This window comes from Pseudoliparis swirei, chromosome 5, assembly GCF_029220125.1.
Source record: "Pseudoliparis swirei isolate HS2019 ecotype Mariana Trench chromosome 5, NWPU_hadal_v1, whole genome shotgun sequence".
NCBI classification, from domain to species: Eukaryota; Metazoa; Chordata; class Actinopteri; order Perciformes; family Liparidae; genus Pseudoliparis; species Pseudoliparis swirei.
Window position 1 is genome coordinate 962713 of NC_079392.1, and position 11724 is coordinate 974436.

Here is an 11724-nt window from a genome sequence, read left to right on the forward strand (position 1 = left end):
TACACATCCTCTACACGTGCTCTACATGTCCTCTACACGTCCTCTACATGTCCTCTACATGTCCTCTACACGTCCTCTACACGTGCTCTACACGTCCTCTACATGTCCTCTACGTCCTCTACATCCTCTACACGTCCTCTACACGTCCTCTACACGTCCTCTACATGTCCTCTACACGTCCTCTACACATCCTCTACACGTCCTCTACACGTCCTCTACACGTCCTCTACATGTCCTCTACATGTCCTCTACATGTCCTCTACACGTCCTCTACACGTCCTCTACACGTGCTCTACACATCCTCTACATGTCCTCTACACGTGCTCTACATGTCCTCTACACGTGCTCTACACATCCTCTACACGTGCTCTACACGTCCTCTACATGTCCTCTACACGTGCTCTACATGTCCTCTACATGTCCTCTACACGTCCTCTACACGTCCTCTACACGTGCTCTACATGTCCTCTACACGTCCTCTACACGTGCTCTACATGTCCTCTACACGAGCTCTACATGTCCTCTACACGTGCTCTACACGTCCTCTACATGTCCTCTACATGTCCTCTACACGTGCTCTACATGTCCTCTACACGTCCTCTACACGTCCTCTACACGTGCTCTACATGTCCTCTACACGTCCTCTACATGTCCTCTACACGTGCTCTACACGTGCTCTACATGTCCTCTACGTCCTCTACACGTGCTCTACATGTCCTCTACACGTGCTCTACATGTCCTCTACATGTCCTCTACACGTCCTCTACACGTGCTCTACATGTCCTCTACATGTCCTCTACACGTCCTCTACACGTCCTCTACACGTCCTCTACACGTGCTCTACACGTCCTCTACATGTCCTCTACACGTCCTCTACACGTCCTCTACATGTCCTCTACACGTGCTCTACATGTCCTCTACACGTCCTCTACGTGCGTCACTCTACATGTCCTCTACACGTGCTCTACATGTCCTCTACATGTCCTCTACACGTCCTCTACATGTCCTCTACACGTCCTCTACACGTGCTCTACATGTCCTCTACACGTCCTCTACACGTGCTCTACATGTCCTCTACACGTCCTCTACACGTCCTCTACATGTCCTCTACACGTCCTCTACATGTCCTCTACATGTCCTCTACACGTCCTCTACACGTCCTCTACACGTCCTCTACACGTCCTCTACGTCCTCTACACGTCCTCTACACGTGCTCTACATGTCCTCTACACGTCCTCTACATGTCCTCTACACGTCCTCTACATGTCCTCTACATGTCCTCTACACGTCCTCTACATGTCCTCTACACGTCCTCTACACGTCCTCTACCGTCCTCTACCGTCCTCTACATGTCCTCTACGTCCTCTACGTCCTCTACATGTCCTCTACATGTCTCGTCCTCTACATGTCCTCTACATGTCCTCTACCGTCCTCTACATGTCCTCTACATGTCCTCTACGTCCTCTACGTCCTCTACGTCCTCTACACGTCCTCTACCGTGCTCTACGTCCTCTACATGCCCTCTACGTCCTCTACACGTCCTCTACATGTCCTCTACACATCCTCTACCGTCCTCTGCCAATCCTCTACATGTCCTCTACACGTCCTCTACCGTCTCTACATGTCTCTACATGTCCTCTACCACGTCCTCTACATGTCCTCTACACGTGCTCTACATGTCCTCTACGTCCTCTACACGTGCTCTACATGTCCTCTACATGTCCTCTACACGTCCTCTACACGTCCTCTACACGTGCTCTACATGTCCTCTACACGTCCTCTACATGTCCTCTACATGTCCTCTACACGTGCTCTCGTGTAAGCTTCTGTGTCTGAAGGAGGCGCTTCTGTAGCCGAACATTGAACTGTTGGCCGTTGGGGATGCGCCCGTACTATTTGCCGAGAGAGTTCACGTCCGCCATTGTGGTTGTCGTGTACGTGCCGCCATCAGCTGACGCTGAGGAAGCTGTGGACACCATCCACTCCACTGTGTCTGCTCTGCTGAATCATCAGCCTGGAGCATTCATGGCCATCACTGGTGACTTTAACCACACCACATTGGAAAAAGCTCTGCCAACCTTCCATCAATACATAGACTGCCCAACAAGGAACAATAAAACTCTGGACTTGCTGTATGCTAATACTAAGTGCGCATACAGCGCCACTGCCCTTCCCCTCGGCAGGTCTGATCATGACCTGGTCCGGCTGACACCAGGTATGTTCCTCTGGTGAAGAGGCTGCGGTGACCACCAGGACTGTGAGGAGGTGGTCTCTGGAGGCTATGACGCTCTACAGGACTGCTTGAGTCAGCGGACTGGGATGTGCTGTGTGGACCGCAGGGAGGACATCAACAGGATGACCGACTGCATCACGGAATACATCAAGTTCTGTGAACACACCACCATCCCATCACGGACTGTGCGCTGCTTCCCCAACAACAAGCCCTGGATCACCAGGGACCTGGGCGCTTCTTAACATGAAAGCTGCTTTCAGGTCTGGAGACGAGGATGAGCTGAGAGCCCAGCGCAACCTGAAGGTGAAGCTCAGGGAGGCAAGGACTCCTACAGGAGGAAGCTGGAGGCCAAACTCCAGCTGAACAACACAAAGGGAGGTGTGGTCTGGCATGAAGCAGATAACTGGCTTCAAGGTGGGAGGAGACAGCCAGGGCTCCCTGGAGAGACAACAGGCTGAACTGTTTTCAATAGGTTCAGTTCACAGCCTCTCCTGTCTCCTCCACATCACACCTCCCAAACACCTCCCCTCTGTCCCCCTGCTGAGCTGCACATCCACCGAGCCCTCAATAACAATGGGCTCCTCCACCCTCCCCTCTCTCTGTGACGACTGACCAGGTGAGACAGCTGGAGAAACTACACCAGCGCAGCTGAAGGTCCTGATGGCATCAGCCCCAGGGTCCTAAAGACCTGCGCCACCCAGCTGTCTGGTGTCCTGCAGCGCCTCTTCAACCTCAGCCTGAGGCTGGGGAAGTCCCAGTGCTGTGGAAGGCGTCGTGCCTGGTCCCTGTCCCAAAGTCAGCACCATCTGGCCTCGCCTCAACCTCAGACTACCAGTCGCCTCACCTCCCATGTGATGAAGGTGCTGGAGAGGCTGGTCTTGGCCCACCTCCGGCCAGGTGAACTCTTCGTTGGACCCTCTGCAATTTCCTTACCAGCCTCATGTGGGAGTGGGCGGCGCCATCATCTACCTGCTGCAGCGAGCTCAGTCGCACCTGGATGGAACCGGTGTCTCTGTGAGAGTCACTTTCTTTGACTTCTCCAGTGCATTTAACACCATCCAGCCACTGCTGCTGAGTGAGAAGCTGCGGGTGGCGGTGTGGGCGTCCACCATCTCCTGGATCACTGACTACCTCACAGGCAGACCACAGTTTGTCAGAATGGGCGTGTGCTGTCTGGAGCGGTGGTCAGTGATGTTGGCCACAGGGAACTGTTCTGTCTCCTTCCTCTTCACCCTGTACACCAGTGACTTCCAGTACAACGGTCATGCCATCTGCAAGTACTCTGATGATTCTGCAGTGGTGGTGTATTAGGATGGACGGAGGAGGAGTACAGGGCAGTGGTGAGTGACTTTGTAAAGTGGGCGATGAGAACCACCTGCGGCTGAGCGTGGCCAAGACCAGAGATGGTGGTGGACTTCAGGAGAAGGCGACAGCTCCTACACCTCTGAGTGTCCTGGGGTGGGCGTGGACATGGTGGAGGTACAAGTACCTGGCGTCTCCATCGACAGCCGACTGAACTGGAAGGCCAACATCAACGCTGTGTACAAGAAGGGATGAGTCGACTCTTTTTCCTGAAAGCTTGATCCTTCAGCGTGTGCAGCAAGATGCTGGAGTTATTCTACCAGTCGGTTGTGGCCAGTGTGCTGCACTTTGCCATTGTCTGCTGGGGCAGCATCGGGCGGTGACACCAGCCGTCTTAACAAACTGGTTAGGAAGGCTGGCTCCATCATCGGCTGCCAGCTGGAGCACCTGGAACAGGTGGTGTGGAGAAGGCGTTGAAGAAACTGGTGTCCATATTGGACAACCGGACCACCTCTCCACCACCTCCTACAGGGACAGAGTACTTTCTCCAGACGTCTCCTCACGCTCCGCTGCCACAAGGAGATACAGGAGAACATTCACTGCCGGCTATGAGGCTCTACAACAGTTCACCTCTTGCCAGATCACCCTAACCCTTCTTATATTTTGTGTTTTGTTTTTTTATTCTTGTGTGTTGCTGCTACTGACTCGACAAATTTCCCCTTGTGGATTAATAAAGTATATATCTATCTATCTATCTATCTACATGTCCTCTACACGTCCTCTACACGTGCTATACACGTGCTCTACATGTCCTCTACACGTGCTCTACATGTCCTCTACATGTCCTCTACCATGTCCTCTACGTGCTCTACATGTCCTCTACACGTCCTCTACACGTCCTCTACACGTGCTCTACATGTCCTCTACATGTCCTCTACACGTGCTCTACACGTGCTCTACATGTCCTCTACACGTGCTCTACATGTCCTCTACACGTGCTCTACATGTCCTCTACACGTGCTCTACATGTCCTCTACATGTCTCTCTCTCTACGTCCTCTACCGTCCTCTACATGTCCTCTACACGTGCTCTACATGTCCTCTACACGTCCTCTACATGTCCTCTACATGTCCTCTACATGTCCTCTACACGTGCTCTACATGTCCTCTACATGTCCTCTACACGTGCTCTACATGTCCTCTACACGTCCTCTACACGTGCTCTACATGTCCTCTACACGTCCTCTACACGTCCTCTACACGTGCTCTACATGTCCTCTACATGTCCTCTACACGTGCTCTACATGTCCTCTACACGTCCTCTACATGTCCTCTACATGTCCTCTACCGTGCTCTACATGTCCTCTACATGTCCTCTACCACGTCCTCTACATGTCCTCTACGTCCTCTACATCCTCTACATGTCCTCTACATTGCTCTACGTGCTCTACATGTCCTCTACACGTCCTCTACATGTCCTCTACACGTGCTCTACATGTCCTCTACACGTCCTCTACATGTCCTCTACACGTGCTCTACATGTCCTCTACACGTGCTCTACATGTCCTCTACATGTCCTCTACACGTGCTCTACATGTCCTCTACATGTCCTCTACACGTGCTCTACATGTCCTCTACACGTCCTCTACACGTCCTCTACACGTGCTCTACATGTCCTCTACATGTCCTCTACACGTGCTCTACACGTGCTCTACATGTCCTCTACATGTCCTCTACACGTGCTCTACATGTCCTCTACACGTCCTCTACACGTGCTCTACATGTCCTCTACACGTCCTCTACACGTGCTCTACATGTCCTCTACATGTCCTCTACACGTGCTCTACATGTCCTCTACATGTCCTCTACACGTCCTCTACACGTGCTCTACATGTCCTCTACACGTCCTCTACACGAGCTCTACATGTCCTCTACATGTCCTCTACACGTGCTCTACACGTGCTCTACATGTCCTCTACACGTGCTCTACATGTCCTCTACACGTGCTCTACATGTCCTCTACACGTGCTCTACATGTCCTCTACACGTGCTCTACATGTCCTCTACACATGCTCTACATGTCCTCTACACGTCCTCTACACGTGCTCTACATGGCCTCTACACGAGCTCTACACGTCCTCTACATGTCCTCTACACGTGCTCTACACGTGCTCTACATGTCCTCTACACGTGCTCTACATGTCCTCTACATGTCCTCTACATGTGCTCTACATGTCCTCTACACGTGCTCTACATGTCCTCTACACGTGCTCTACATGTCCTCTACATGTCCTCTACACGTGCTCTACATGTCCTCTACACGTGCTCTACATGTCCTCTACACGAGCTCTACACGTCCTCTACATGTCCTCTACACGTGCTCTACATGTCCTCTACACGTGCTCTACATGTCCTCTACATGACCTCTACACCTACATGTCCTCTACACGTCCTCTACATGTCCTCTACACGTCCTCTACATGTCCTCTACACGTCCTCTACATGTCCTCTACACGTCCTCTACATGTCCTCTACACGTCCTCTACATGTCCTCTACATGTCCTCTACATGTCCTCTACACGTCCTCTACACGTCCTCTACATGTCCTCTACATGTCCTCTACACGTCCTCTACATGTCCTCTACACGTCCTCTACATGTCCTCTACACGTCCTCTACATGTCCTCTACATGTCCTCTACACGTCCTCTACATGTCCTCTACACGTCCTCTACATGTCCTCTACATGTCCTCTACACGTCCTCTACATGTCCTCTACACGTCCTCTACATGTCCTCTACATGTCCTCTACACGTCCTCTACATGTCCTCTACATGTCCTCTACACGTCCTCTACATGTCCTCTACACGTCCTCTACATGTCCTCTACATGTCCTCTACACGTCCTCTACATGTCCTCTACACGTGCTCTACACGTCCTCTACATGTCCTCTACACGTCCTCTACATGTCCTCTACATGTCCTCTACACGTCCTCTACATGTCCTCTACACGTGCTCTACATGTCCTCTACATGTCCTCTACACGTCCTCTACATGTCCTCTACACGTCCTCTACACGTCCTCTACATGTCCTCTACACGTCCTCTACATGTCCTCTACACGTCCTCTACATGTCCTCTACATGTCCTCTACACGTCCTCTACACGTCCTCTGTCCTACATGTCCTCTACATGTCCTCTACCGTCCTCTACACGTCCTCTACGTCCTCTACATGTCCTCTACATGTCCTCTACATGTCCTCTACATGTCCTCTACCGTCCTCTACCGTCCTCTACATGTCCTCTACATCTACTACGTCCTCTACATGTCCTCTACCCTCATGTCCTCTACCACGTCCTCTACATGTGTCCTCTACATGTCCTCTACACGTCCTCTACGTCCTCTACATGTCCTCTACATGTCCTCTACATGTCCTCTACACGTCCTCTACATCCTCTACATCCTCTACATGTCCTCTACATGTCCTCTACCGTCCTCTACATGTCCTCTACATGTCCTCTACCGTCCTCTACACGTCCTCTACATGTCCTCTACATGTCCTACATGTCCTCTACATCCTCTACATGTCCTCTACACGTCCTCTACATGTCCTCTACCCTCTACACGTCCTCTACATGTCCTCTACATGTCCTCTACCATGTCCTCTACCACGTCCTCTACATGTCCTCTACATGTCCTCTACATCCTCTACCGTCCTCTACGTCCTCTATGTCCTCTACATGTCCTCTACACGTCCTCTATACGTCCTCTATATGTCCTCTACATTCCTCTACATGTCCTCTACCGTCCTCTACCTACATGTCCTCTACATGTCCTCTACGTCCTCTATGTCCTCTACGTCCTCTACATGTCCTCTACCACGTCCTCTACGTCCTCTACACGTCCTCTACACGTCCTCTACACGTCCTCTATATGTCCTCTATATGTCCTTTACACGTCCTCTACACGTCCTCTATATGTCCTCTACATGTCCTCTACACGTCCTCTACATGTCCTCTACATGTCCTCTACACGTCCTCTACATGTCCTCTACACGTCCTCTACATGTCCTCTACACGTCCTCTACACGTCCTCTATATGTCCTCTACACGTCCTCTACACGTCCTCTACATGTCCTCTACACGTCCTCTACACGTCCTCTACACGTCCTCTACACGTCCTCTACATGTCCTCTACACGTCCTCTACACGTCCTCTATATGTCCTCTACACGTCCTCTACATGTCCTCTACACGTCCTCTACACGTCCTCTACGTCCTCTACACGTCCTCTACATGTCCTCTACACGTCCTCTACACGTGCTCTACATGTCCTCTACACGTCCTCTACGTCCTCTACATGCCCTCTACATGTCCTATACACGTCCTCTACATGTCCTCTACACGTCCTCTATACGTCCTCTACACGTCCTCTACATGTCCTTTACACGTCCTCTACACGTCCTCTATATGTCCTCTACGTCTCTACATGTCCTCTACACGTCCTCTACCGTCCTCTACATGTCCTCTACCACGTCCTCTACATGTCCTCTACCGTCCTCTACCGTCCTCTACGTCCTCTACGTCCTCTACGTCCTCTACCACGTCCTCTATGTCCTCTACCACGTCCTCTACATGTCCTCTACCACGTCCTCTACACGTCCTCTACATGTCCTCTACATGTCCTCTACGTCCTCTACCGTCCTCTACGTCTCTACGTCCTCTACATGTCCTATACACGTCCTCTACATGTCCTCTACACGTCCTCTACACGTCCTCTACACGTCCTCTATATGTCCTCTATATGTCCTCTACACGTCCTCTACACGTCCTCTACACGTCCTCTATATGTCCTTTACACGTCCTCTACACGTCCTTTACACGTCCTCTATATGTCCTCTACACGTCCTCTATATGTCCTCTACACGTCCTCTACACGTCCTCTACATGTCCTCTGGTGTCTCGTGTCCCAGTCACAGGGGAGTCTCCGCCCAGCCTCTCCAAAGAGTTGTCCGCCTCTCTGTCCGGCGTGGGGGACGTGGGCTTCGACTCTGACTCTCAGTTCCCGCTGGACGAGCTGAAGATCGACCCGCTGACCCTGGACGGGCTGCACATGCTCGACGACCCCGACATGGTGCTCGCCGACCCCGCCACCGAGGACACGTTCCGGATGGACCGGCTGTGACGGTGAGGCCGAGCGCGGCCGAGACAAACCCACCCGGTCGAGGACGGAGAGCCGGAGAGACGACGCTCTCGCCCGCTGCATAGCCGCCCGGCCGCCTGACCCCGTGACCTTTGAGGCGACGGCGGGGGAGGAGACGGCGGCGCTCGCCGTGGAATGGCCTCGTTTTGAATGACTTCGCCTGCTGCTGTGTTCACATCGCGTCACGACGGCTCCTTTTCTCCTCGTGTCCTGTAATATGAGTTAGTTGATGTTTGCCGGGAGCAGGAAGCAGCCTGGACGGAGAGCTAGCGGCTATGCTAACGGCCACGCTAACGGAAGAAGAAGAAGAACATCAGGTTGACTTTGACCTGCTCGCCGGTCCCATCGTTTCTATTTCACACTCAAAGCTTTATTTTTATTGTTGACAACCAAATGTGACGTCATCAGGTCCTGAGCGCTCTGATGCTTTCTGTGTTTACATGTTTATTTATTAAGTTAAAGATTTTATATTCCATTTCATGATTTAACTTTGATGCCAAAATGCTCTCTGTAGGCCTCGTGTTGACTTGCACTGATGTAACGTGTGTGTATTTATTTATTCCCAACCTGTTTCTGTGTGTGGAGCTGCTTCCTGACGGAGGCTCCTCCCACAGCGGCTCTGTGTTGTCACGGTGGCGCAGTCAGGAAAGCTTCAGGTATTTCTATCCAGAAGGAAACGGAGTCGATCTACAGAATATAAACGTCTGTTTCTAAACACTGAAACGTGAAATCTTTAAGTGTCACTGTGAAGTCACCTGATGCTGCCTTACCTGTCCCTCAGTGTTCTGGTAACCTGCTGTACATGTTCCTGTATTTAAGGGGAGCGGTGACCTCTGTGGTGACCTCTGGTGACAGATCAGCGTTGTGTGTTTTGTCGGGACGGTTTGGTGTCGTGATGTTTTTAACGTTCTCAGAGGATGAACATGAAGGGTTAACGTGTTGGAGGAGCAGCTGTGGGAGGCGTTCTGCTCCGGGACGGGGAGCTCTCCCTAAACGCTGTCGGCCTTCAGTCACAGAGGACAACAACAACAACAACAACAAGAGCATCGGGGTCTGATTGAGCGCGCCATCGAGTGTCTCGTCGTGCGTCTCAGTTGGTGTAATCTATTGTTCCCGTACGATGAGCCTCTGTCCTCTCGTCTCTCTACTAAAGGATCTTTTGGTGTTTCCTGAGCTGCTCCCTCCAAGCTTCTACACGTTTCATTTCTATGCAAACGAAATACACAAAAAAGGAAAAGGAAAAGGCCTTCTCTTGATGTTCTCTGGTTTTTAAACGCGTTGCTGGAGTCGAGCTGAGCGAGTCATCGTGAAGAGCCGTCTCCTCTCCTCCTCTCCTCCTCAGAGGCTCTTCTTATTGAGTATAAGTTATTCCCCCGTCAGGACGTCGGTGTCTCTGACTCGCTCTTCCTCAGTCAATGAATCATTTCACTACATGATGGAGTCTCAGTTTCTCTCTCCTCTTCAATATTTGTAATTTGAAGTAATTTCATGAAGTCTGTGTTTGAGTGTATTGAGCTGCAGCGTTGCCACGACAACCAGGAGGAAGACGACAGCCAGGAGGAAGACTGGGTTCATGTCAGAGGAACAAGAAACATAAATCTCTCTGTCCCTCTCTCTCTCCCTCCCCCGTCCTCCCTCCCTCTCTCTCTCCCTCCCCCGTCCTCCCTCTCTCTCTCTCCCTCCCCCGTCCTCCCTCTCTCTCTCTCCCTCCCCCGTCCTCCCTCTCCCTCCCTCTCTCTCTCCTCCTCCCGTCCCCTCCTCCTCTCTCTCCCTCCTCTCTCCGTCTCCTCCCTCTCTCTCTCTCCCTCATCCGTCCTCCCTCTCTCTCTCTCCTCTCCCTCCCCCATCCTCCCTCCCTCTCTCTCTCCCTCCCCCGTCCTCCCTCCCTCTCTCTCTCCCTCCCCCGTCCTCCCTTCCTCTCTCTCTCTCCCCCGTCCTCCCTCTCTCTCTCTCCCTCCCCCGTCCTCCCTCTCCTCCTCCTCCTCCCTCCTCTCCTCCCTCCCTGTAGCATCTCTCCATCCCGGTGTACCCGTGGACTCTCCTCTGGACCCATCTCTCTCCCTCTCTCTCTCTCTCTCTCCCTCCCTCCCCCGTCCTCCCTCCCTCTCTCTCTCTCCCTCATCCGTCCTCCCTCTCTCTCCCCTCCTCCCATCCTCCTCCCTCCCTGTAGCATCTCTCCATCCCCTCCCGTGGACTCTCCTCTGGACCCATCTCTCCCTCTCTCTCTCTCCCCCCCCCCTCCTCCCTCTCTCTCTCTCTCCCTCCCCCCTCCTCTCTCTCTCTCTCTCCCCCCCTCCCTCCCTCCTCCTCCCTCCCTCCCCCGTCCTCCCTCCCTCTCTCTCTCTCCCTCATCCGTCCTCCCTCCCTCCCTCTCTCTCGTCCTCCCTCTCTCCTCCCTCCCTCCCTGCTGTAGCATCTCTCCATCCCGGTGTACCCGTGGACTCTCCTCTGGACCCATCTCTCTCCCTCTCTCTCTCTCTCCCTCGTCACTTTACAGACGTGCAGCAGGTTGTTTGTTGGACTTGAAGCTTCTGCACGACCTCAAGGGCCTCCTCCTCTCCCTCTGTGCTCCTCCTCCCTCTGTGCTCTCCCTCATCTGTGCTTCATCCCTCCTCTCCCTGCTTGTTCTCTCTCTCTGTCCTCCTCCTTTAAGTTGCACTAACAACGGTTTTCAAAATTTCCCAGCTTGTAGCTTGTGCATAATGCTCTCCTCGTGACCCTCCTGATGCTCTCTCTCTCTCTCCCTCGTCACTTTACAGCTGGTTGTTTGTTGGATGAACACGACTCTGGTCTCTGCTATCGGTACATTTTGTAATCTGTATTTACAAATGCAAACTTTAAAATATGTTTTCAATGTTGTGCTTGTGAAATGTTCAGAATGTTGAACAAAGTTTTCTTTATTATTATCGTGTTTATACGAAGTTACATTTATATTTCATTTAAAGATGATTTTCATGATGAAAATATTTTATTATTATTTTGAAAAACAAA

The 11724-nt window shown here is 52.1% G+C and overlaps 1 protein-coding gene across 3 annotated transcripts in view; it reads left to right on the forward strand.

The window, feature by feature from the left end:
* The window catches only part of crtc1b (CREB regulated transcription coactivator 1b), a 26569-nt gene extending 17200 nt beyond the window's left edge, over nucleotides 1–9369 (forward strand). For 2 of the 3 annotated variants that reach the window (XM_056414378.1, XM_056414376.1), the window contains one exon: nucleotides 8504–9369. In XM_056414378.1, the coding sequence (XP_056270353.1) occupies nucleotides 8504–8715 (212 nt within the window). In that variant the 3' untranslated portion in view covers nucleotides 8716–9369. The remainder of the gene's footprint in view (nucleotides 1–8503) is intronic. The other variant, XM_056414377.1, reaches the window with a different exon arrangement.
* The last annotated feature ends 2355 nt before the right edge of the window (nucleotides 9370–11724 follow it).